General features: G+C 39.8%; 1 protein-coding gene across 4 annotated transcripts in view; it reads left to right on the top strand.

The window, feature by feature from the left end:
- The window catches only part of LOC146669809 (inositol 1,4,5-trisphosphate-gated calcium channel ITPR1), a 74993-nt gene that overhangs the window by 19857 nt on the left and 28184 nt on the right, over nucleotides 1–26952 (top strand). Inside the window, exons 9-41 of one of the 4 annotated variants that reach the window (XM_085406420.1) lie at nucleotides 2861–3007; nucleotides 3166–3261; nucleotides 3681–3725; nucleotides 4771–4925; nucleotides 5658–5757; nucleotides 6041–6201; nucleotides 6295–6436; nucleotides 6657–6815; nucleotides 7397–7569; nucleotides 8736–8855; nucleotides 9139–9333; nucleotides 9439–9690; nucleotides 9790–9931; nucleotides 10041–10194; nucleotides 10278–10468; nucleotides 10576–10708; nucleotides 10794–10848; nucleotides 10930–11095; nucleotides 11388–11561; nucleotides 11698–11772; nucleotides 11908–12045; nucleotides 12152–12277; nucleotides 12403–12603; nucleotides 12702–12953; nucleotides 13409–13534; nucleotides 13642–13770; nucleotides 15117–15237; nucleotides 15351–15535; nucleotides 15618–15766; nucleotides 15856–15967; nucleotides 16674–16712; nucleotides 24592–24639; nucleotides 26236–26368. In XM_085406420.1, coding sequence (XP_085262546.1) covers nucleotides 2861–3007; nucleotides 3166–3261; nucleotides 3681–3725; nucleotides 4771–4925; nucleotides 5658–5757; nucleotides 6041–6201; nucleotides 6295–6436; nucleotides 6657–6815; nucleotides 7397–7569; nucleotides 8736–8855; nucleotides 9139–9333; nucleotides 9439–9690; nucleotides 9790–9931; nucleotides 10041–10194; nucleotides 10278–10468; nucleotides 10576–10708; nucleotides 10794–10848; nucleotides 10930–11095; nucleotides 11388–11561; nucleotides 11698–11772; nucleotides 11908–12045; nucleotides 12152–12277; nucleotides 12403–12603; nucleotides 12702–12953; nucleotides 13409–13534; nucleotides 13642–13770; nucleotides 15117–15237; nucleotides 15351–15535; nucleotides 15618–15766; nucleotides 15856–15967; nucleotides 16674–16712; nucleotides 24592–24639; nucleotides 26236–26368 — 4594 coding nt within the window. The remainder of the gene's footprint in view (nucleotides 1–2860; nucleotides 3008–3165; nucleotides 3262–3680; nucleotides 3726–4770; nucleotides 4926–5657; nucleotides 5758–6040; nucleotides 6202–6294; nucleotides 6437–6656; nucleotides 6816–7396; nucleotides 7570–8735; nucleotides 8856–9138; nucleotides 9334–9438; nucleotides 9691–9789; nucleotides 9932–10040; nucleotides 10195–10277; nucleotides 10469–10575; nucleotides 10709–10793; nucleotides 10849–10929; nucleotides 11096–11387; nucleotides 11562–11697; nucleotides 11773–11907; nucleotides 12046–12151; nucleotides 12278–12402; nucleotides 12604–12701; nucleotides 12954–13408; nucleotides 13535–13641; nucleotides 13771–15116; nucleotides 15238–15350; nucleotides 15536–15617; nucleotides 15767–15855; nucleotides 15968–16673; nucleotides 16713–24591; nucleotides 24640–26235; nucleotides 26369–26952) is intronic. The other 3 variants (XM_085406421.1, XM_085406423.1, XM_085406424.1) reach the window with 3 other exon arrangements.

A 26952-nucleotide genomic window follows, 5' to 3' on the forward strand; every position in this document is an offset into this window, starting at 1 on the left:
ATGTATCGTGAGATTTTGAGCCAAAACCTCCTTCCATCAGTGAGAACTTTGAAGATGAAACGAGGCTGGGTCTTCCAACATGACAATGATCCAAAACACACTGCCCGGGCAACAAAGGAGTGGCTCCGTAAGAAGCATTTGAAAGTCCTGGAGTGGCCTAGCCAGTCTCCAGACCTCAACCCCATAGAAAATCTGTGGTGGGAGTTGAAAGTCCGTGTTGCTCGGCGACAGCCCCAAAACATCACTGCTCTCGAGAAGATCTGCATGGAGGAATGGGCCAAAATACCAGCTACTGTGTGTGCAAACCTGGTAAAGACCTATAGTAAACGTTTGACCTCTGTTATTGCCAACAAAGGTTATGTTACAAAGTATTGAGTTGTATTTTTGTTATTGACCAAATACTTATTTTCCACCCTAATTTACGAATAAATTCTTTACAAATCCTACCATGTGGATTCATGGATTTTTCTTTCACATTCTGTCTCTCACAGTTGAAGTGTACCTCTGGTGCAAATTACTGACCTCTGTCATCATTTTAGGTGGGGGAACTTGCACAATCGGTGGCTGACTAAATACTTTTTTGCCCCACTGTATGTGCTGGAATGTGCAGAAAATAGGTTTAAATATTAAACAAATTTCTTCCAGTCATAGAATGTTGCATATAATTAAATTTTTGCTTGATGCATAAAGTTGATGCAAACTAGGTGTTAGTTACAAGTTAAAACAAGTTTTAAAAGAGACTTTTCCATTTGATTACATTTTGTATGATGCATTATGTAGAAAAAGTAGAATTGGGCTGAAAGATCTATCGCTTTATCACCTATTCAGGTTGTAAATCGTGTTTTTAAAAAGTAACCAAGTAACTAAGTAATTAATTACTTTTGAAAATAAGTAATCAGTAAAGTAATGGGATTACTTTTGGGGGGAAGTAATCAGTAATTAGTTACTGATTACTTTTTTCAAGTAACTTGACCAACACTGGTTATAACATAACTGTATTTTAATATAACATGAATAGAATGACAGAAACAAACAAACCAAATAATACAACAGCATCTAAGTCAGTTCAGTCTGGCTTTATGGAAAACCTTTCAGACGCTATAAAATGCCAATATAACAAGAATTCAGTTAGTTGCATTCATAGTCTATATTTGACTGAAATAGTACAAAGACTACGAGTCCATACGTTTTTGGACAATGACAAATGTTTTGTAATGTTTCACATTACATCACGGAGGATTTTAAATCAAACAATCACGATATGATTAATATAAGTATTGTATTAACTCGTTAAGAATCACAGCTATGTTTCTATATGCTTTCCCACAGACTGACGAGCAGTTCCCTTCTTCCTCAATGACAAATGAAACAGATAAATTAGCTTGATTGAATTGCAAGTGTTCAGTTTCTATTTGGTAGTTTTTTATGCAAGCGGAGGAGGCGATCATGAAGCTAAAAAAAATCTAAATGAATTAATTACACTAATTAAATGAGTAATTTAACTATTTATAAAAATAAAAAAAAAGCTTCCCACAGCAAATGATTATTTCAGTGTAATTCAGTTGGAGTTCACCACTCTGTGAAAGAGTGCGTGGGTAAATGGTTCAGTTATGATGGAATAACGTTTCTCACTAAAGAACTGAGGGTTTAAATCATCTACAGTGATGATGTGATATTAAAGAATTTATGAATGTAAAGAAAGTGGCCAGAAACCAATACTGAAGAGTCCTGCAGCAGCACTACGTTAACAGCTCTTCAAATTCAGTAGTGGAAATCGGTAAATCGGCTCAAGGACACAGGAAGTGAGAACCACAGCTGGTGAACCAAATTTGTTGCTAGATCCACAAATGCAATTTAAAATTCTACTGTCAACGGCAAAAGCACAGGTAACCTTGACCCAGAATTTCAGCCGTCTTCTCCGTTCACAGTACGTTTAGGTAAATTCAGAAAATGTCCTGTGGCCTCACTAATCGAAATGTTAACGTCTTTTGGAAGTCATGGAAGCTACAGGCTCAGAGACTGCCGGTTCCGGAGTGCAGAAAGATGTTTTATTTTATTGTAAAGCTATAAAGCTTGTTTTAGTAGGATTATATCAAACCACATTCTGCATATATACAACTGGAGCTTATGAAATCCTATTTATACTACCCAGATGCTTACAGTGTTAGCATTGTTAAAAGAAGTGGTGATGCAACACACCTCTCGCAGACCGCCACAGCTTTTTTTAAACATTTTGCTGGCATCAAATTCCATATAGGAATTTAATTTCCATCCGTCTGCCCATCTATCCAGTCATTTTTATCTGCTTGTCCAATTCAGGGCTGTAGAGTGGCTGGAGTCTGGAATATCTGGAATTTCTTCTTTGCTTTTTTTTGGTGCTGTTTTCCATTTCCTATAGAATTCAAATAATTTGCATCTTATTGCATCTCACAGTGTCCACTTTTTTGGAAACTGTGCTCTAACTAAAAGCTGTTGCATAAGGTTCCCTCACCAGAGTTGAGTGGGCTGGTTGCTTGTTTGCTTGTTTTTTTATATATATATATATATATATATATATATATATATATATACATTTTCCCAGTTGAGTATCATCAGTTTACAGAACATTTTAACAAATGTGTATTATCTCTTACAGAAACAGCTCTACATTAGGGGCTTTAACATCTAAAACAGCATAGGCAACTAGGTCTGCCATGCGACCTCCATGAAATGAAATGTTTGGCAGCAGCCAGAAAATGTTTAATTATTTTTCTCTTATTCCTCATATACTGAACTAGTTGAAACTAGTCTCATTTCATACAAGTTTTGGTGGTTTTAAGATTAACCTGAGAAAAGTAACCTACATTTTTCTTCTCTCCAGGGTGATGTGGTACGACTGTTTCATGCAGAGCAAGAGAAATTCCTTACATGTGACGATCACAGAAAAAAGCAATATGTGTTTCTACGCACTACGGGACGACAGTCAGCTACCTCGGCAACCAGCAGCAAAGCCCTATGGGAGATAGAAGTGAGCAGGAATATTGTTAGAGCTGGTTTTTCCTATTGTGCACTTGTATGCAATCCCAGGTGTAGATTTTCTGAACTGCAGCAACAAAAACCTGAATAGAGACTGTGATCTGTTTCCTATTTATTTTATATCATCAACTTTTTGTGCTCTTGCATCAGGTCGTACAGCACGATCCGTGCCGAGGGGGCGCAGGGTACTGGAACAGCCTGTTTAGGTTCAAACACTTGGCCACTGGACACTACCTGGCTGCAGAGGTCAGCACGCCTCCAACCTCCATTTGTTTGTCTGTCTGTCTCTTTAACAGCAAGATTACGCAAAAACTACCAGGGCAAATTCATGAAAGCAGGTGAAGAGGGGGAGTGCAGCAAAAAACGACCCCATTTTTATTTTTGCTGTGGATTCAGACCTCTTAATTCAGATATGTGAAGCTGTGATTTTTAAGGCCCTCTTTGGTTATAATTGGAGCCAAGTGATCTAAACATCCTATTAATAACATGTTACTCATCAGCTTTTCTATTCCAAGAACTTCCATTAGACTTTATTTACACTGAAGAAAATATCAGTGACCCAACATTCAGTTCATTTTCCTAAGTTACAATCTTCTGAATGCTTTTTGGACTGGATTTATTTATTTATTTTACGAAGTAGTGAATCACTTTTGTGTTTTTTGCAGCTGAACCCAGATTATGAAGAGGAGTGCCTGGACTCACGCTCTTCAGTAAGTAGACATTTTTTAAAAAGTCATAATATTTAGAAATATTTAATTGGAATCCAGTGCTTAATAAGCCTTAGTAGGTGAATGTCATGGCCACAGAAAGAATTTGTGTAGTGTAGAAGAGCATCTCCAATCTAATTCTTCAGTTTTTAAAAATATATGCTAATGTGTAATTATTTTCACATATCACATATGTATTTGTATTTTATAGTTTAGTTTAACAGATACCATGTTGGTGAAACTCACCTACTCATTTCTTAATATGGAACCTTGTTTATAATAATTATAATGGCATCCATTTGGGTTTCCTCAAAATCTCAACTTAATAACTCAGAATTTTGAGACAATAACCCCAAATTGTGACTTAAAAATAAAATGAATAAAAAACCAGAAGGCATAGCCTCTTTTCCCGTGTTATAATCAGAGCTGTATTGTTTACCATTTCCACCAATAGAGGGCTCAGTGTAGCTTTACTGGATGTGAATGCTTTAACTTTCAGCGAACAGCAGATGGCAGCCTTTCACTGTGAATGTGTGTTCCTGAAACGTGCAGTAGCAGTGTGCCTCAACCATACACTGCACTTGCAGGAGGCCTCATCTCACAGGCCGGGCCGAAGTTGTTCACATCTGTTGGCCAAGCTGTAACAAGTGAACCAAATCCTAGCCAGTCACCTCCTCAGTTTACGGCCTTGCTCTTCAGATTAAAAGGAAATTAGTTTCAATTCATTATAGTTAAGTCTTTTTTGCATATAACATCTTTTGTTTATTGAGTTTTGACTTATTTAAGGTAGTCTTATGCCTTCCGTGGGAACCATTATCAGTTACTGAATTAAGACTGTGACGTTTTACGAGGGAAATGCAACTTACAAGGGGAAAAAAAGGAAGAAATATTTATGGTCACTGTAATATATTAGCAGTATCTTGCTTCAGTTCCTAGAAATCTTTCCACACTGAGTTTTAACACTTTCACTGACATATCTCTGACATTTTTTAAAATTATTTTGCTGTTTATTTTTAATCAGACTTTATTTTTCCCCCTTTCCCTCCAGCTTGACTCAGAGCAAGAAGCTATGAGAGCCCGTTTGAGAAATGTCCAGGACAAAGTCATGTACACTCTTGTGTCTGTTCCTGATGGAAATGACATCTCTTCCATATTTGAGCTCGACCCTACCACTTTAAGGGGGGGAGACTCACTAGTTCCCAGGTATGAAAGATAAAAAAGATGAAGCATTTCAGACCCACCCTGATTATTGTGTTATTGCGATACAGAGAAATTCATTGCCTGGTTCCTGCCCTGTCACTTTTTCCACGGAAACCCAGACAGCAGACACATTACAAGCAGGGGACTTCCACAGTATATTACCACTGTTGTAATATGTTTGCAAAACAAGCATGGCAAGTGTGTGTGATAATAATTGTTGTAAGAGAGTCTCTAACTGATGATTATTCACGATAAAGTGGATGTTGGAAGTTACGCAGGTGTAGTTGTTCTTTATGATGGCAATGCAGATAAGGATGTTGAGATAGAGCATATAATAAAGTGTGTAAAGGAGACAATTGTTCTGTTCTTATGTGAACGTGTGTCTGTGTAAGTTTGGTGAGGAGTGAGAAAATATGACGCAGACTCGCAGTGTCGCAGAAGAAATGCACCGAATTTCGCTAGAATAGCTCGAGGAAGTGAAAGCTGTTGCCTAGCCACATTTATGGGAAGTGGTCGACTGACCATGTAGGCCCCAGATCATATGTATATTTGTGAACTTTTGTAAGGTGATCAAAGGTTCTGCTTCAAATGCATGATTTTTCTTAAAAAAGAGCATTTTTAAAAAAAATGGAAACATCACCTTTTTCATGAGTTATGTAGCCTTTGCACTTATGATGCACAAACAATTTGCAGATATAAACAAGAACAAAGCATAACAATAAAATGTCTTTTCAGAAACTCGTATGTACGCCTCAGACACTTGTGCACCAACACGTGGGTTCACAGCACCAACCAACCAATCGACAAGGAGGAGGAAAAGCCTGTCATGCTGCGTGTGAGTGACACTTAATTTACAATAATGTCTAAATATGTAGCAAATTGTGCAGGATGCTGAGCTATAACTATGCTGGAGATTTGGATCAGTCAAATCTAAATCACATTGGTTCCCTCTTCCTCCTGCACCTGCTGTGCAGTAAATTTGTTATATATTAAGTGCGGGTAGCTCTCTTTCTTTTTCACAAAAAATGCTCTTTTGCAGTTTTGATTATGGGTTCTTGGCAAAGAGCTTTAACAAGTGTTTCACAGACCAATTCTTGTTTTGTTTTGTTTTTTTCAAGATTGGAACTTCTGCACTCAAAGAAGACAAAGAGGCTTTTGCCATTGTGCCCGTCTCCCCAGCTGAAGTGAGAGACCTTGACTTTGCCAACGATGCCAGTAAAGTGCTGGCTTCTATTGCTGGGAAGCTGGAAAAAGGCACAATCACCCAGAATGAGAGGAGGTATAAAATGCATAGTGGGACAGTTAAACAGTAAACACTGTTAAGTTCTAACTATAAGCACGATCTTACTGTTATTCCTGCATATAAAATCAGAGCCGTTACCAAGCTTCTGGAGGATTTGGTGTTCTTTGTGGTGGACATTCCCAACAATGGACAGGACGTTCTGGAGATCATGGTTAACAAACCCAACAGAGAACGACAGAAGTTAATGAGAGAACAGAATATTCTCAAACAGGTGATGTCTTAATACCGTAAATATAACATTTTCTAGACACTCAAGGTTAAATTTTCCATTTTGTGTGAACTTCTTGAGTCCTACTGACTTACTGAAGTCCCTCTATCTTCTCATGACATGTGGCATCTTTGCCACATTTGCTTTAGCAGTATTGCATAGTTGTATATAGTTATGTATAATGTCATTGTTACAACTGTCTTAACATTTCTCTTAAATTCAGATCTTCAAGCTCCTGCAGGCTCCTTTTACAGATAGCGGCGATGGGCCCATGCTGCGGCTGGAGGAGTTGGCTGACCAGCGTCATGCCCCTTTCAGACACATCTGCCGCCTATGTTACAGAGTTTTACGTCACTCGCAGCAGGACTACCGCAAGAACCAGGTACTTTTTGTCTGGCCTGAAGTCTTCATAAGTGCAGTTCCCATCTGACGTTTGGTACAGGTCTCGCTGTGGTTTCTGTAAAGGTGTATTTCCGCTTAGTAAAATAAGCCATTGTTCTGTGATAACACTGATTTGATAACTGAAGCAAAAAATATTCCGAATCCAAGATGTGTAACTGAAAGTACTCTGAAGTATGCGCTGGTTCATCTGCCAGGTCTCTTTATCAATTTCTGTTGGCACAAACACACAAAGCCAGTGTGATATGAGCTCATTCTATAAAGAATTCTTGTAAAGTAAAGTTACCATTTGGCTTTTCTAGGAACAGTCCATTTCTTTGGTTACAGTGTAATAGTTAGAGGAGTCATTTCATTAGGTTAAATGAAGAGGACATTGTGGACATGCTGTTCTTTTTGCACACTGATAAAGACGGGGCAAAATGAGTCAATGATGGCTTCGACTTAAGGTTATGCTTTTTAGAAAGAGCTTAAAGAGAGACAGGCCAAGTAATGAATGACATTCTTTAAAATGTGCTTAAGCTGTCTTTTGTTGCTTTTTGTTGAGAGCGTCTGCCTCCCTTGCAGGAGTATATAGCCAAACAGTTTCGCTTCATGCAGAAACAGATTGGTTATGATGTCCTGGCAGAGGACACAATCACAGCTCTGCTCCATAACAACCGCAAGCTCCTGGAGAAACATATTACCGCTGCAGAGATCGACACGTTTGTTAGCCTGGTGCGCAAGAACCGTGAGCCCAGGTTTGTGTGTGTGTGTCTGCATCCAATTAAAATTAAATTGAATTTAAACCATTACTTAGTTATGTGTTACCATAACTCTATGTCTGTATTGTACTTAAGAACATTCTGGTGATCAAATAAACATCCGTTGCAACATTTTGTCATTCAGTGGACGAAATTATTATTTGTTTGCTCAGTTACAAGGAAAGGAACAGTCTCTCATTTTTATGGTAGTTTCATTTGAATGGCGATAGAAAGAATATGAACCACAAATCCAGAAAAAACACATTACATAAACATTATGCATTGACTTGCATGTCACTGAGTGCAATAACTATTTTAGCCCCAAGCAAAATATGACTTAGTGCTTGGTGGGTACACTCTTTTTGGCAAGGACAGAGGTGAGACGTTTTTTTAGTTGGTCACCAGGTTTGCACACATCTCGGGGGAAGATGTGTGCAGTCCCACTCCTCTTTACAGAAAATCTCTCAATCCTCTAGGTTTCTTGGCATCCACCTGACAACTCAAGACTTGAGCTCCCTTGAGTCTGGAGACAGGCTAGGTCACTGCATGACTTTAATGTGCGTCTTCTTTAGACATTCCTTTGTTGCCTTGCTGGTATGTTTTGGGTCCCATACATGCTGGAACACCCATCCAAGACCCATCTTCAGTATGCTGTCAGCCAGGGAGGGATTTTCTCATCAAAGATCGTATGATCCATCCATTGGCCGCTTAATGCGTTATAATCATCCTGTGCCTTTAGCAGAAAAACAGCCCCAATCATAATGTTTCCACCTCCACGCTTGAACAGGTCAAGGTGATGCCAAAGGGTTCGATTTTGGTTTTATCAGACCACAGTACGTTCTTCCAAGCCTTCTCTGAATCATTTAGATGTCCTATGGGCGATATCTGTGTGCCACATGTGTTTCTTTTTCTGGATTTTTGGTTGATCTCTCCGCTTTAAAATGAAACCAGCAAAAAAATAGACACTGATCTTTTCTTTGTAAGTGAGCAAAACTGATAAATTGGAAAGGGGATCAAATAATTATTTCCCCCACTGTAACTCTTTGTGACATCAGAAAAGCTGAAGCCTCGCTTCAAAGACTCATCACCTCTCGTGCTTTGAGAGATCGTGGAGGTTTTTAAAAGAAGACTTGGGATTAAATGTTATACTTTTGTTTGTTCAGGTTCTTGGACTACCTTTCAGACTTGTGTGTGTCAATGAATAAGTCCATCCCTGTGACACAGGAGCTCATCTGTAATGCAGTGCTGGATCCAGCTAACGCAGACATCCTCATAGAAACGAAGTGAGTCCTCATCACTCTCTTGACCTCCTCCCTGTTCCCTCTGTTTGATGTCACTGTGAATGTACTGAGGTTTCACTTTGACAGTTGCCCATTAATTGGTGTCTAGAAAAGGCATTTTATCCAGTACTGTGATTAAAAATACAAAGGTTATTTGTCGCAGTTTTGGAATAAATAAAACATTTTTGATACAAAGGCTTTCTTCTGCCCACACGATTACACTAGCAAAGTAAATAATGTCTGTTTTTATTAAGTTTTTTCTTGATGATTTCTTTTTTTTCTGTAGACTGGTTCTTTCGAGATTTGAGATTGAAGGAGCATCACTCGGGGAGAACTCTGTGGAATCAGAGGAAGACGAGGAGGAAGTGTGGTTGTTCTGGAAAGACAACACTAAAGAGATCCGCAGTAAAAGCATCCGGGAGCTTGCTCAGGATGCCAAGGAGGGTCAGAAGGATGACCAGGAGGTGATCAGTTACTACAGGTAAATACCGCACCTCAGCCGGCTCCTTGAAGATGGAAAAGGTGTATCCTGTGATGGCAAATTTACAAAAGGAGAGCCTGACTTACCTGTGTGGACACCTTACAGGTACCAGCTAAACCTGTTTGCCAGAATGTGTTTGGACCGTCAGTATCTGGCAATCAACAAGATCTCTGGCCAGCTGGATGTGGACCTGATCTTGCGGTGTATGTCAGATGAAGACCTGCCGTATGACCTACGAGCCTCTTTCTGTCGAATGATGCTGCACATGCATGTGGATCGTGACCCTCAGGAGCAGGTTACACCAGTCAAATATGCACGACTGTGGTCTGAGATCCCTTCAGAGATTGCTATTGACGAGTGAGGGAGTAGACAAACTATATAATCATATTGTAAAGCATTTCTCATGTATGTGTTTGCAGTTTCGTAACTTGTTGTTTACATATGGTTTACTTGTAGCTATGACAATGATGGAACATCTAAAGATGAAATTAAGGAGCGATTCTCACAAACGATGGAATTTGTTGAAAACTACCTGAGAGATGTGGTGTCTCAGAGCTTCCCTTTTGCAGATAAAGAGAAGAACAAACTCACCTTTGAGGTCACCCTGGTGCTTTCTTGATATACTACAATTACACTCATGTCATAGTAGTCATGCTCCAAAAATCAAATCAGCAAACTCGCTGAAAGCATCTATTTTCCATGTTTAGGTGGTGAATCTGGCCAGGAACCTGATTTATTTTGGCTTCTACACCTTCAGTGACTTATTGAGACTAACCAAGATCCTCCTGGCTATTCTAGACTGTGTCCATGTCAGTACCATTTTTGCTTTCAACAAGCTGGACAAAGGAGATGACAGTAAAGGTAAGGGGATGGCAAGATGAGGACTGGAATCCCATGGATATGAAGTTCATTTGTGTGTTTTGCGTGCGTGTCAATGCTTCCAGGCAGTAATGTGATGAGGTCAATTCATGGCGTTGGTGAGCTGATGTCCCAAGTAGTGCTCAGAGGGGGGGGTTTCCTTCCCCCATCTTCAACCAGGGCCCCCAATGGTGACGCAGTCAAGACCCAGACTGAACCAGAGAAACAAGACATATTGGTCATGGACACCAAGCTCAAGATCATCGAGATCCTGCAGGTGGAAGACATACAATGTTCTAATGTTGTTATACTTCAATATAACCTTAATAAATACAGCACATTATATATGTATGTCGTTTGTTTTTGTTTTTTTCTTCACTGCAGTTCATCCTGAATGTTCGCCTGGACTACAGGATCTCCTGTCTGCTATCGATCTTTAAGAGGGAGTTTGATGAGAGTAATTCCCAAAATGACATATCTTTAGCTGGAGCAGTCGAAGGACCAAACAACATGCCAGGTTTAGAATAACATAGCTACATCATACACAAATGTGTGAACAAGTTATGGACTTTGTTAGTTAGAGAGATTTTCTGTGATTCCAGGGGCTCTGGATTTTGAGCACATAGAAGAGCAGGCAGAGGGGATATTTGGTGGAAGGTAAACACACATTGAGTATCGAAAGAGTCGAAAATATGAAATAGAGAAGTGTTTCTGAGTATATGTTCTGTTTATGTCTAGTGAAGAGAACACCCCTCTGGACCTGGATGATCAGGGTGGCCGAACCTTTTTGAGGGTCTTGCTCCATTTAACCATGCACGACTATCCTCCTCTGGTGTCTCGAGCCCTGCATCTGCTGTTCAGGCACTTCAGCCAAAGGCAGGAGGTCTTGCAGGCATTTAAGCAGGTATCCTCACAGTGACTCCCCTCAACTTAAAACTAAAGCAAGGAAATCAATAACCCGTACACTTGTTTGTGTTTTTGACATTTGCTTAAGTATATTATGATTTGCAAATACTTGTATTGCTCTAAAATGGATGAAAAACATTGAAATATTAAGAATTATTCTTTGGAGGATCTTCCTAAACCTCAGTGACACAAAATGCATATTCAGGTTTTCACAGTAACATTTTGTGGATCCTGTATAGCTTTTTGCTCTGCAGTTTGCCTAATCTTCCAGCAAATTTTTGTATTTACAGGTCCAGTTGCTCGTCACCAGCCAAGATGTGGAAAATTACAAGCAAATAAAGTCGGACCTGGACCAGCTGCGCTCCATCGTCGAGAAGTCTGAGCTCTGGGTGTATAAGAGGCTGGGGCCAGACGAGGGCATGGATGTAGTGGACGTGCTCGCCGCTGAGCCAGAACATAAAAAGGTGCAGGGTGTTATTTCCTGAACAGAGCCAATCTCATAACCCTGAAAAGCCATCCACCAAAAAGTATTCCTTTTGTTTTTTTTGTTGTTTTTTTTTACCACAGTAAGGCTATAACACGCTGTTATGTCGTTCACAGGGTGACTCAGGGGGCATAGACAAACCAAAGAAAGCAGAAAGCACAAGCAGTTACAACTACAGGGTGGTGAAGGAGGTAACAAGTTTTCTAACCTTGTTAAAAGATTGTTTTAACATATCTGAATATTTTGCAAATGTTGTTGCGCAGCACTAGAGTTTTTCTACATATATTTTCCTCATGTTTTTGCTTTTTCTCAACTCTCCCTCACAGATCCTGCTGCGTCTCAGCAGGTTGTGTGTCCAAGAAGGTCTGTCAGGTAGAAAAAGCAAGAAGCAGCAACAGAGGCTGCTGAGGAACATGGGGGCTCATGCTGTGGTTCTTGAGCTCTTACAGATCCCTTATGAGAAGGTGTCAATGGTTCTCAATGGGTTTATTTTTTGTTTTTATTTTTAGTAGCGCATTCTTTTGTGTGTACGAGCGGGCAAACCTTCACGTTTGCCCTTTTCCACTCCAGGGAGAAGACTTACGCATGCAGGATATTATGAAGCTAGCCCATCAGTTTCTACAGAATTTCTGTGCAGGAAATCAGCAGAACCAGGCGCTGCTACACAAGCACATCAATCTTTTCCTCAACCCAGGGGTGAGCTGTCTTGTGCACTGATTGACGCTTGCAGTGTTAATGATACAAAAGCACAGATTTTGATTTTGCACAACAACAACATCTTGGAAAACTGGCTTCTCTTGTCTTTGTTTTCTTGTGTTCAGATCTTGGAGGCCATCACCATGCAGCATATCTTCATGAACAACTTCCAGCTATGCAGTGAAATAAATGAGCGTGTGGTTCAGCACTTTGTCCACTGCATTGAAACACATGGCCGCAACGTCCAATACCTGAAATTCTTACAGACTATTGTCAAGGCAGAGAACAAGTTCATCAAAAAGTGCCAAGACATTGTCATGGCAGAGGTGCTAAATCAATTCTACACAGTTTTTTTCCCCCCCACTGTGTTTCACTTATGCCACAGTTTCCTTATGTTCTAATATGTATCCGTTTCTTCCTCCAGCTGGTGAATGCTGGTGAAGATGTCCTGGTCTTCTATAATGACCGTGCCTCCTTCCAGACTCTGGTCCAGATGATGCGATCAGAGAGGGATCGCATGGATGAGAACAGTCCTCTAATGTACCACATACACCTAGTGGAGCTCTTGGCTGTGTGCACTGAGGGCAAGAACGTCTACACAGAGATAAAGTGTAATTCGCTCTTGCCACTGGATGACATAGTGCGGGTGGTGACCCATGAAGACTGTATCCCTGAGGTGAGATAAGCTGGAATGTTTGAGAGTTATGAGAAACAATAAGCTGCACAGTTTGTGATTTTAATGCACTGGAAAAATTGAAGAAATAAAGATAGGGAGCCATATCTAAAGATAAGTGTTACTGCTTGCAATAGGTATGCTATAGAGGCTGATTATCTAAAATACATTTGATTTCGTGTGGATTGCAGGTCTTACAGATTGCTAATGCAATACAGTTATTCATTGTTTTTGCTGCATGTCAAGCTTTAAAAATGTCACATAGTTAGCTTTAGTGACAAATGTATCAAATAGTGCCACATTATGAATTTTGTCCATAATGTGGTACTATTAAATCCTTAACTAGGAGTCTAGAGCTTATTGTGGTGTATCTAAAGTTACAAATTCTACAGGTATTGCTGTTGTTTTATTAGATTAGCGCCATCTTTTTTACATGAACTTTAATCTTAACCTTTCAGGTGAAGATTGCTTATATCAACTTTCTCAACCACTGCTATGTGGACACTGAGGTTGAAATGAAGGAGATCTACACCTCCAACCACATGTGGAAACTCTTTGAGAACTTTCTAGTTGACATTTGCAGAGTAAGAAACCCCATATTTATTTCAATAATGACATAAAAGCTATATTAAAGGAAAAAAGAAAACAACAAACAAGCTAAAAGACAAAATGTGTTATTTCTGTTGTTTAGGTGTGCAACAACACAAGTGACCGTAAGCATGCAGACACTATTCTTGAACGCTATGTGACAGAGACAGTCATGGGCATTGTGACCACCTTCTTCAGCTCACCTTTTTCTGACCAGAGCACCAGCCTGCAGGTAACCTGTTACAATAATGCAAAGGGGTTAAAAAAAAAAAAAAGCTTTTACAGTAGCTATAAATATGCTAATGTCAATATCAGCCCTGGTATACTTCAACATTTTGAAAATAACAGTAACGTGTAGAGTTCATGTAAATCTAACTGCCTAGACTATCTTTTAGGAACTAGTTATTACCTGCTAACTTTAAGCCTAATAGCAAACAGTTTGTCCTTATGTGGCCATCAGAACAAATATAAGTATAAAATATACTGTATGACTGTTGCTTCATGTAATTTTATACCAATAGCCCGAGTCTCTCTTGCAAAAGCAGAATTATGGGAAAATGCCAAGACTCTGCTTCCGTAAATGGTAAACTCAGCGTTTCCTCAGAGTTCCCGAGAACTGTGTCTGCTGAGTAACATTATTTGGAGTGGTTAGGTTGGGTTGTTGGCACCATGTTTCCTCTCTCTTCCCACTTCTGTTTTCAGCATGTTAGTCAACTTCTGGTAGAGGTAATCGGGTATTGCAAGATCAGACATGGCCAGTAGTTATTTACAATAATTTTGGTTAATGAATCATTTTTTGTTCTTTTCCTTCATAGGGTTTAAAAACTGTTTATAGAAAAAGTTTATTAAAGGTAAAAAAAAAAAAAACCCTCGATACAGTGTTTATCTGAGTAATCACCCTTATCCAGTGATGAAACATCTGGGTGTAGTTGATTTCCGCATGACAGCACCTTCATCGACGGGGATCATTAAATGGTTGATGAGCACAAAAATGATATGAATCATAAGCTATGGTTTCACCGCCTACCCGACTGAACATCTGTGAGATTTTGGACCATCGGACTAGATAATGCTTTCCACTGCCATCATTAAATCTAATGAAATAACTTCAAAGAATAGCATTCATTGCTCGAGTAGTGTTTCAGAGAGCTAACAAAGGCACATTTAAGCTGCTCTTGTGGCACAATGTTGGCCTAACCCCTTACTATATCTTGGTTTGCTATTTAATTTGTCACCTGCTGTATGTTTTCTGTGCTCTTCAGGCTTCTCTTTTGGGGAAAATATTTCAGGTATCGGTTACAATTTAAATAAGGGCACAGAAGATCTGGGTGCTAAGATTTCTTTCTTTTTTTAAACAATATGAAAGATTTTCACAGGTGCGTTTTGGGCAAAGGTCTGCTTGATGGGTTAGCAGTAGCAACTGACCACAATAGCATGCGGGGATTAGCACAGTAATATCACAGCAGCTCAGGTACAGCACTGTGTGTGCGTGTGAGACACATCTATCAGAAAACTTCAATCAAGAATAAACTACAGTTTCACTTGTTTTTCTCTTATTCTTCTTATTTTTTTACCCAGACCAGGCAACCAGTTTTTGTGCAGCTGCTGCAGGCTGTCTTCAGGGCCTATCACTGCAACTGGTTGATGCCAGTGCAGAAGGGTCATGTTGAGAGCTGTATCAAAGTGCTCTCTGATGTTGGTAAGACCAAGGTCTTTCTCAAAATCAGTCCATCATATTCAAAAGGTTTAACAGTTTATATTAATCCTAAAGCGATTTGACACTAATGTTGTATGTCTTTCTGAATCCACCAGCCAAAGGCAGAGCAATAGCCATACCTGTGGACCTGGACAACCAGGTGAACAACCTGTTTGTGAAATCCAATAACATCGTTCAGAAGACAGCCATGAGCTGGAGACTTACTGCTCGCAACGCTGCACGCAGAGACTCTATAGTGACCGCGTCAAGGGATTACAGGAATATCATAGAGAGGCTGCAGGTTAGGTTTGTTTGAGTTTGCGCTGCTTTATGTCTCTTTATTGCACAAAAACCTTCAGGGTGTTGCTTTATCTGTAATATAGGACATTGTGTCCGCTCTCGAAGACCGTCTTCGTCCGCTGGTCCAGGCTGAGTTGTCCGTTCTGGTGGATGTGCTGCATCGGCCTGAGCTGCTCTTCCCTGAGAACACAGACTCGCGCAAGAAGTGCGAGAGCGGAGGATTTATATGCAAGTAAGGAATGCTGCGATCGATGAAATTTACAATTAAAGCGTAAAGGCCCTCATTAGGATTGAGACTAAAGCTCTAATGTTCATTTGCAGGCTGATCAAACATACCAAGCAGCTGCTGGAGGAAAATGAGGAGAGACTGTGCATTAAAGTTTTGCAAACGCTTCGGGAGATGATGACTAAGGACAGAGGTTATGGAGAGAAGGTAGGAGATGCTGCAAAGCACAGGCATATTGTATTTCTATGGGGAGATGATTCACTTCACTGTAGGCGGTATGACTGTACATTTTTTACATTGTATATACTTTATTGTATCAACGCAGGTTTAGAATAAAAGATGTTGATAGTTTCTTGCTATTTTTTATGTCTTTTAAAGTGCCGGGTTTAAAAAAAAAAAAAAAAAAAAAAAAAAAAGAAACTTTTCAGCAACTAAGTTTCATTCGTTTTAACTAAAAGTGAAGCACAAAACTCCTAAAATGATGCATTTTCAAAAGGCAAGTCCTCACACAAAAACAGCAATCTGATACAATGTTTACTATGATTTTATATATGAAAATGATTTCATCAAATCTTTTGTGTAGTTATATAGAGTTTACACTATATACACACATACTGCATCACACGTACCCCAACCAGTTTTTTGAAGGGATTTGGCTTGTCCTTGGTTTTCAGTTAAACAGGGGTGGTCACTGCTGTGTGAGACTGTACTAATTATACTCACTTTTCCTAATATCCATGCAAAAATACTGCACATGGATATGGCACTGTATCTGTGCTCCTGAATTAGATTTTTTTTTTTCAGCAGTGTTAACTCACTTAACTAACATGACATGCTTTATCATTGACCTCTGCCTTAACTTCCTGCTTCCTGCATTGTTATCTAACCCCTGAAACCCTCTGTTCTCTTTCAGCTCAGGGCCTTTGATGATGAGATGGATATGCCTAAGGTTGTTTCTCTTTATCTTCCATTCATGCCCTTGTTTCCCAGAGCATCTGTTACATCTGTGAAACTATATTAGCTGTACTTTAACATTAGCCTACTGTAGCAGCTGCTTTGGCTGTGTGGGGGTTTGGGCACAGCTGGTAACAAACAGTCATAGACCAATTCTGTCTTAAACACCTGCTGCATTGTCTGCTATAAAACGGTGTGTAGAACTGAAAACGTGAGAAAAAAGAGAGGCTGGGAGATGTGTTCTGTTGCTGACTGCAGGTTGCTCAACTGAGCTTCCATTTTCCAAGGTAGTCACTTACTGGTTGGGCTATGTGCCAGTGCTATATTTGTATCCACTCAGTGTCCTTGCACTGTACATGACTTTTTGCCAAAGTGTTGGTTGAAAGTCATTTTTGCACACATTTACTGTATTCAGGTCCAGTTAAGGGAGTTATCTTTTTATGTAATAAACTGCAGCCCTGTGAAAAGCGGGGTCAAGAAGTTATATTTTGATATAGATTAGCTACAAGGGAAGACTATAGAAATAACACAATTTTACAGAAACTGAAATCATCTTTAAGATTAACGGACTGATGCAACAGAAATACCGATAAGAGACTGACAAAAAAACTGAATAGACATGAGAGTGCAGAATGCAATGACCATATGACAAACATCACACAAAAAACCCCAAACACTAAAAAGCTGATGATAATATAAAGATTAATCTATTAAAACCATGAGATTTCCCATTGCTTAATTTCCTCTCACTCTGTTCTCATGAAGATTATTCATTGCCCTTTCCTTTTTATATTCCTTTGGGAAGGGGGGCTGGGTGTCTCCCCAGTATCTCCTGCTCCAATAGGGGGCGCTCTGACTGTGTGCGTGCTCTGTATATGCGCCTATTAATGAACGTGTTGGGCTGTGAAGGGCTGAGGCAGTCACTGAGGCTGTGTCCTAGTTTTCCTTGCTTGCGAGCTGCACGATTCCTGGGTGCCTGCCAACTCTGGGCTGAGGTTACATAAGAACCAGGCTTTTTTTTTTCCTGGAACTCAGCCCCGCCGCTGATGTGTGACCTTCAGCAGTAATTGCCAATAAAAGTGTTGAGGAGCTGTTTATCCACAGAGCAGTTGTGTGCGCACGCATACATGTGCATGTGCACACCTGTGGGGGGGAAGTGAGGTGGGGGCTGTATGAGTTTCTCTCATGTGCTGCATCTCTGTCTGGCTGTCTACACGTGAAAAGCTGCTCCTGTGTAAGAGTGGCAGGAAAGTGGAAACCCGTGCCGATCTTCATATTTCTTCTCACCTCTTTCCCCCTTTTGGCCCCATTAAATCATTGTGACACAATTCCTTAACTGCTCCAAATCCCCCCCCCCCCCCCCCCCCCCCCCCCCACCCCACTTCCACTCGCACCTTTTCTCACATGGATGCAAACACACACCCGCTCTGTGTAAACGTAATGAAGTTGGCTGTGAATGTTTGCGTAGGTGTGATATGAAAGTGCGTAGCTGGCTCTTGTCTCTTCTGTTGATCTTTGAGCAAAGCAGAATAGCATTATATATGGTATAGAAGAAGGATACATGTTTGTGCGTTTGTGTTTAACAGGAAACAGAGTTTATGCAGCAGTGTCTGCAAAGTATTATGGAGGCATTTTTTGAAATGGAGAAATGGAAACAGAGACGGCCCGAGGTATATTTCTGGCCTCGCTGATGTGTGCGTACTATCCCATTGCTAAATGTCACCGAGATGAATATCAGCTTAATTCATTGCTCTTTGACTGTCAGAGTTATGTAAGAGCCAGAGGAATTCAGGATACAGTGTTAGGCTTTCTACTCTCAGGCTTCACCTGCCCTGATGTGTGTGCGTGTGTGTGTGGTCTAGGCAAAGCAGTTATGCAAGCCTTCCATGTTGGAAAATAAGGCTTGTATCATCCCTTTCACTGCACTGTTTCTTCCTGTGGCTTGCAAGAGTAATCTTGCTTTTTTGACTTGCTTTATTTATATCTACTTAACACATTTTCTCACAGCAGGTTTTTCCATCTCTGGTCAAGACAGAAATTTGTTTTACAGCTCTGGTATAGAAGTGGGTCAGCTACAATGTAAATGACAGAGCACAGCCTTTTAATTTAAGTCTGCTCTACTGTCTACCCATAACAAGCAGTCGAGTGGTAAACCCCAGTTTTCATGTCATTCACCGCTGGTTTAAACATGACTCAGCCTCCACCTGCAAAGATGTGTTTATTTATGCACTGTCAGAGAAAAAAGAAAACACACACACGTAAATTAGCATGAATTTTTTGGTACGTGCATGTGTGTCTGCATACTTTCTTCCTTTTATGTTCAACTGAGAGGTGTGAGACTGATCGAGGGGTTTGCCCTGGGGAGATTCCAGTTTGGTGGAATATACTGTAGTTTGGGCGGATGTGGCAGACGTGAGGGGTTAGCCTGTGGTCGTTGTGGTGAGGTCGGGGGGTGGTGAGAAGCATATATCTACTCTGATCAGCGTTTTGCATTGTGGTTTGATGTAGTGACAGGGAAAACATGTCGATAGACTTGTGAAAGATGCTGATCCTCCAGCGTGTGCATGCGTAGCCCCCAACCTGATGCTAAACTCTGTTATATCTGCTGCTGGGATCAGCTGTTGTGTTTGTCAAAAAGGCTTAACACTGAGAACCCAAGCCACGTCTCATATCACACCTCGCTCAATAATACTCTTCATATGAAATAATTGTTGCAATGAGCAGAAGGCATAAGCTTTTTGATCATCATCAGAAGTGCTGGAAACATTAGAATCAGTAGATTTCATAGGTCATAGCTGCTGCTTATGCACAGATAATCATTTTAAAACCTGCAAGATTCAGGCTAGACTTAATTGTGTCGCTTTTTGATGCCATGTGCTAAAATCCCACTATTTGCATTTCAGCTATTCCAAAGAACTCATGAGTATATTCTGTGTTTTCCCTTTCTTCTTTTCTTGCTGTGTCTCCGTCTGTCACTTTCTCTTTCTTGCTCTGTCTCATTGTGCTTTTTCACCCCCACCCACACGCACACACCAACAAACAAAATGCGTATCTCATTTTCCTGTTAAGAAACATGTTAGAACACATTAGAACGGTCACATAACTGAAAACAGTCCTGCTTTTTATTCTGATTTGGGGAGATATTCTTAACTGTGAAGATGTTATGTTTAAGAGTAAAGGGTTAAAAACCTGTATTCTTTTAAGTGTGTGTGTGTGTGTGTGTGTGTGTGTGTGTGTGTGTGTGTGTGTGTGTGTGTGTGTGTGTGTGTGTGTGTGTGTGTGTGTGTGTGTGTTAACTATGCCACATCAGATATACTCAGGGTGTTCTTTAGCCTCCTCCTTTACTGCTTGACATTCATGTTAGCAATTTTTGCGTATCTTTGAATACTTGCAGAGCTTTTGATGACACAAAAATGTATGCAAAAGCCTTAATAAGTAAGTAGAAAAGTGTTGTACAGCATATATCTTTCATAACTTTTACATATTGAATCCACCTGTCTGAATCTATTCTGGTTCAGCTGTAATCCACACAGGATCAAAAGTGCATACAGGCTTGATAGTGGTGCGCAAGGTTATACAGTATGTTTTAACTGCACAAGGTCTGTTAACTTCTCATATGCAATCCTGCTTGATTACAGTTGGTAGCTTGTTGACAGCACTCATTGGATTGACACATACTGAGAACAATGGGAAAGCCCAAAGACCTCAGTGAAGATCTAAGAAGTGAACATTTACACAAGTTGAGTAGGTCAGATTCCAAGATCATCAGTTCAAACAATCGTGTTTAAAAAAGTATGTAAAATTTTAAATGTATTGAACATTTCAAGATAAACATCACAAAGTGCTTCATAACAAAATTCTAGAACATAAAAACAAAAGTTAACAAGTATTAGTTGCTATTTGAAAGAGACAATGCACTTATTCGATGTGTCACCACTTTGCTGAGGTCTGGGAAAAGACCCAAAATGTTACACTCAGATGGGTGGAAATTGGTTTGGATGTTCAGAAACAACCCAGTAACCACCAAGGCTCAAGCCTGACATGAACTGGAAACTGCTGTAACATCAGTGTCACTGTCCACAGTGACACTGATGTTCCACTGATGTTTTACATCGCCATGGACTGAGAGGGTGCCAACCAAGAAAGAAGCCCCTGCTCCAAAATCGACCCCTTCAAGCTTGACTAAAATTTGCAGCTGCCCACATGGACGAGACAAAGAAAAGGTTTTATGGTCAGATAATGACAAGAGATATGCCCGCTGGAGTAAAAGTGAGGCTTTCAAAACTAAGAACACTGTACTGTCATGTATGGTGGCAGTAGCATCATGCTCTGGGTCTGTTTTGCTACCAGTGGTACTGGCAGATTGCTCAACCTCCAAATAGCTAGACAGTAAAACTTGGACACAACTGTGTATTTCAACAGGAAAATAATCCCACAAACTATTCAAAACAGGTTTTGGAAAAGAAAAATAAGCTAACATTAAGCTTCTGGAAAAAGCCTTCCCAAAACCTGACCTCAACCCTATTGAAAGTTTGTATTCTACATTTAAAAGCCTGGTCTATGCCAGGAAACCAACGATTTTAAATGAACCCTTTGAATTCTGCCAAGAAAACATATGCCCAAAGCATGTTGATGACTACCAAAAGCATCTGGTCCAGGTGCAACTTGCTAGAAACATTTAATCAATCAAGAGGAGTTTATGTGAGTATCTGAGCAAACCTCTGATCATCATACTCTTGAGTTCAGCTTCAGCTCACATGAATACATGAAAACATACTCATAGCATGTTTCTTTTTTTTATTAATTCTGTCTCTGCCTTTCACTGGTTTTCTTGTTGCCCACTGTGTTTTTGGTAACAGATGGCTTCTGCAAGCATCTCTGTCATTGGTTTAGTGGCCTGGTTTCTTTTAGAGTGATTATGTAACTCTAACCTCATCGCCCCTCTCCTGTCTTTTCCCCTCTCTTGCCCTCTTACACTGTCCTTTTACATAACAATGTATGCACAGCAGTAGCTTACTCTGGTTGAATTTTTCCCCAGTGAACAGAAGAATTATATAGTTACTGAATTTTAATATTAATCTGATCTGAACTGCCACTGTTTTGGTTCTGCCAATAGGACTTTAGGAATTAAAAATAGGAACACAATGCATCTCTATATTACTGGAGTGGATCATTGCACTTTTTGTCATGTCCTACTCATAGCATAGTTCAAACTGAGAACCTCTCACCTCATTTGTATTTTCCCATTCCTGACTACCTGACAGTTGCAGTGTGATTTCAGTTTTGGTTCGTGTGTGTGTGTGTGTGTGTGTGTGTGTGTGTGTGTGTGTGTGTGTGTGTGTGTGTGTGTGTGTGTGTGTGTGTGTTTTAGGAGGGGAGCACGGTGGGGAAGGTCTAAGTTATTAAAATGATAATTGTATATTTTGGAGAACAGTCCAGTAACAGACTTGTGACACTGCAATTCAACCAACCAAGAAGCCCTTATACTTCATGCAGCAAGCCAACAATAAGCCTTAGGAACTGTAGGGTTTTCAATGGCATCTAGGGTGCATATGAACATTAAAAAAGTTATACCTTTCTAATGCATTTGTATCATATGCACCATCAGGGATTGTAGCATCTAGTCCTTTTACTGAATCAGAATAAAGTAATTACTTCCTTTATTGAAGGCAATAATGGAAAAGGGAAAATATATACATAAGTGACCTCATGCATATATTTTTTTATGAGTTGATTTCAAGCTAAATTAAAGTTTCAACTGTCTGAGTAAGTGAAATCAGACTTTCAGATTTACTGGCTCTTTCACAGGAAATCCTGCATTGAGTTACTGTCCATAACTCAGAAAGGAAATACTATCTGCGGAAGCAAAGTGGAAATTTTAAAGTTGAAAGTAACGTTCTTTTGACTCATACAGTTTTTACAGAAAGAGTACTGTAGACTTTGTCTCTATGACTCCTTCAGACGATGATCAAAATGGTCAGCATGAATGTTTTCAAAAAGCAAAATGTTTTTTTTATCCTTCATTGGGGCATGTGATCATTTAAAACAAACTTAAAAAACATACTTGGATTTTTTTTTTTTTTTTTAGACAGAGCTACACTTTTTTATAGTTGACTTTTGTCATTCTTTAAGCTATGATAAGTTCAGCTGCAGAGTTTTCATATTTAAAAAGAAAAGCCATATGAGAAAATTATATTGGTCTCCCAACTCAATAGTGAAAAACCATATTATCCAGCAGGTTGGACTATACTTTTAAAAAACTTGATGGCTCATTAGAAAAGTTACAATATTGTTTGTTTGTTTTTCAGACTAGGCTAAAGTGCATATCCTCAGTTTTAGGCTGGTTGCCCTTTTTCACCACTGAAAGAACTGTTTGAGGGGAAATGGCCATTTATACACACGTTATCCAAGTTGCAAAAATCCAAAATCAGTTGGACAGTTGACCAATTTATGTTTAACGGAAAGTTGGTTTCTGACTAAACGACTTCTTTAGTCTTGGTCTCCGAGTCACTTGGATGAGTGACAAAAAGTTTCTCCCACTGAAAACACTACATCCAGATGAAAAGAATCAACTTTCTGGATTTCCTTACCTGGATCCTTGATCATGCATCAAAACTTTTTGACTAAGAGTTAAGATCTGGCATTTAAACTCAAATAGAGCAGGCTGTTTGTATGAAGAGCACATACAACTGAAGATTTAAAAATGAACAAACTTGGTCAGAATTCTCAATAATAGCTGTGTTGCATCAATTCAGAAGAAACTAGCTGTGAATAGAAAAACAAAGTAGAAAAAGAAAGGAAATAGCAAACAAGCAGGTATGCAAGAAGCGCAATTCTGCTGAAAAATGCACGTTATGACTGATTCTCTGGATGTAGGCGTTGATGTTTTGTGGTCAAAACTGAAGAGAAGACATGACAATAATCTGCAAAGGATTCACTACATGATGCTTCCCTCACAAAACAGGTCTGGTTACGGTTAAATGAATGTAAAGTTTAAGCTATTGTGGCTCTAAATAAAACCTGTCCACTGGTATTTATTTGTTTTTTGTTTGGGGTTTTTTTGCTGAAAAAAGCAATATGCCAACAGAGAGGTAGACAGAAACATCCTGCAGACTCAGATTTGGCCAAATAAGCAAAAGGTCACTGGACAAGATTTCATCATTTTGGCGATTGGCTGAGTCTTTTATCTGATCTCAATCCTACTGGGCATGTGTTTCACTACCCAAAGACTGCATATGAAATACCAAAAGCAAGAGTTTAAGTGAAGCAGTAAAGACTTGGAGGGCATCATCCTCAAGGAAGATAAAAAAAAAAAACAAAAAAAAAAAAACAAGACTGATAAAGTTTAGAATGATAACCTTTATTAAAATTGAGATTAAGCACCTATTTTTCAATAGCGTTCTAGGCTGATATAGGCAGCATTAACCTAGCATGTTTTTCAAAGCCGGGCGTGTATTTGAACAGAACGTCATGGTTCATTGATTCAGTGGTTTTGTTTAACTTCATGCGTAAGTGTCTAAACACCTTTAAACCTTTAATCTCTGAGCCCAATGTGTGAAAAAGGTTACAGTTTTGTTTCTGCAGGGAATTCAGAAAATGAACAAAACATCCACTGGAGAATTTCAACACAGTCACCGCAGTACACATCTCCTATCACAGCTCTCCTAAACGTAGCCATAATGTTTCCTCGGTTTCTGACCTACCAGTAAAAGCATAGCAAGTCACACCGCGCAGACCTTTGCATGGCCACTTGAAACAGCTGAATAGGTACAAGATGTGGTAATTAACCTGACAATTGCCTTCTCTGTGCTGCATGAATACTAACCCTGTGTTTGTATTTGTTCAACCACTATGCGCACACTACTCACTGCACGCAGCAGCTGGATAACAACCAGCCTGAGAAGTTGGTGGAGGACCAAAAGAGGGTAGGTACTTTTTAAGAGCATGGCAACCTAACTGAAAACCCCAACACTAGACAGATTCATACTGAGATTTACATGTAAAGCAGTCATGCATATAGAATGAAAAATTCCCACTTTGTGACCTGATTCTTTTTGCCTTCTAGGTTTATGAGAACTCTTCTTTTAGTGTTTTAAGCAACAGCCAAGTGATCAGTCATGGTGATTGTGTAACTGATGAAGGAAAACATGTTTTTCCTCTGCATTCTCTCTCTAATGGTGTTTATGACAAAGCAGAGACTTTACAGAGCCTCAGGCATGTCTGTGTCTAATCAGTATTTTTAGAGGCCGCCACTGATGGGTTCATCAATATATAGGACTAATCTCCTAGAGGAAAACATTTTTCACACAGGTTTAATCACTGACCATTCATCCAATCATTAAATATGTGTATCCTAACTCCTGGCATCTTGCATGTAGTTATTACCAAATAAGCAGTGAAGGTTTTATTACCTCCAAAGGCCTTTCATATCCTAGAGTTATTGAATGTTTTTGAATGTCACAGAGAAACTCCTGTTTTACTTTTTGGAAGAATTTTTCAACAGCAAAAATGTTGAAGTAAAAAATAGTAGAGGTAAAACTTACAGGGGGACGAAGATGGATGAAACTTATTTTAGCGCAAAATTTGGATCTTTTTCATTTCCCAATAACCATCGAAATTTAATATTGATTTAGATAATGCTTCAAAAAGTTTGTGCCTGCTGCTTAATAGTGGCGAGTGGCAAGACTTTGTTATAGAGTTGCTTTGTATTGACAGTTTAGATAACCTCCTGTTCAAAATGCCATAAGGGTTTGGCTCATGCCTCACGACTCTAGAGATCAGGGAATAATTTTCTGACTCCATCTGATTGTGCTTTGCCGTTAAGCACGATGCATACCATTGATTAACCTCCAACCAATGAACAATGAGAATAGTGTTCCCCGCACCTCCTACATAAAGTAATCCTGACCTCTGGAGCATAACTATGGCAGCGGAGCTTACATAACTCCTCCGTCGTCTATCAAGGACCACCCACAGTTGATGATTTGCACATAATTGCACACAAACACAAAAAAAACCCTTCTCTTTCATTTCCTTCACTTTATCCCATGGGAGGTCTGTCAGGTAGCTATGGGCTGCGGTTTCCATGACAACGCCAAAGTCGTGCTGCTGACTGCTCGACAGAGGATGAGTCACAGTGTGGGAGGGCTGGCCCCAGGTCTGTCTAAGTGAAAATCAGGACCTCACATTGTCACTACACAGAGTCACTGCTGCGATGAAACCCATAACAATATTGTAATGTAGGCGGTAAATATCAGAAAGTTTATCCTATACCTAAAAGTTTGTCCAGCACGGAATTTTAGGAATTTTTCTTTTATTAGAGATTTAATTTACTCTTTATTTAACTTGTCTTTAGTCTGTATTACTCTGAGGCTGCGTTTTCTTGCAGTCTTCACAGAGAAAAGAAATGTACAATGCATCATTAATGATGCACGTTGTCCCGTTACACAAGCTGTTCTTTATTTCTCTCTCTCCCGCCACAGACATCACATCATTACGTCCTTCTCTGTCTTCTCTTGCAGGGCGAGGTGCTGAGACAGATTCTGGTGAATCGTTACTATGGCAACTTCCATAGGAGTGGTGGGCGGAGGGACAGCCTGACGTCATTTAGCAATGGCCCCCTCGGTCAGGTTGGACCGGGCAAAAGCCAATCAGGTGGGACGCAACGACGATTGTTACTCATCTCTAACAACCAGCACGGAAGTTTGTTGTTCATTCTTTTCAGTGGTGTTTTCTTCCTGCATGAAAGGCCAAGGAAACCCATCTTTCAGTATCTCTAATAGACCTGGTGTCTGTGTGAAGCATTTACCAAACGCATGCTGCTGAAGAGGAGGGGGATTGTGCTGCCAAACATGACTACAACTACTATTATTTAAGATCAAAGTCTAGATGAACCTTTTGCGTTTTTTTTCCCTGCCTCTGAAGTTGTAGTGTGGCAAACCTCTTTTTGGGTTGTTATATAAGGATGGGGCTTTATCTGTCTGGCCCTGAGCTGGTTATCAGCTCCTGAGTCAGGCTGTGAACTGTCCTTTGAGCATGCAGAGCAAAATATTCTTATCACTACCTGATAACATTGCTACTTTTTTATTATCTGCAGTCAAAATACTAAAGCAATGTGTGTATTTTCTTCTGTTTTTTGAGCGATTGGTTGATTTTTGCCATGTTTGATGTAAGACATTTTATCATAATATAGATTCGGGGGACACACGGACACTGTGCTGGTGTCAGTACAATGTGCT

The sequence above is a fragment of the Rhamphochromis longiceps genome, linkage group LG5 (assembly GCF_057381845.1).
Source record: "Rhamphochromis longiceps isolate RC_006_pf linkage group LG5, R_longiceps_female_GT1.1, whole genome shotgun sequence".
In the NCBI taxonomy this organism is placed as follows: Eukaryota; Metazoa; Chordata; class Actinopteri; order Cichliformes; family Cichlidae; genus Rhamphochromis; species Rhamphochromis longiceps.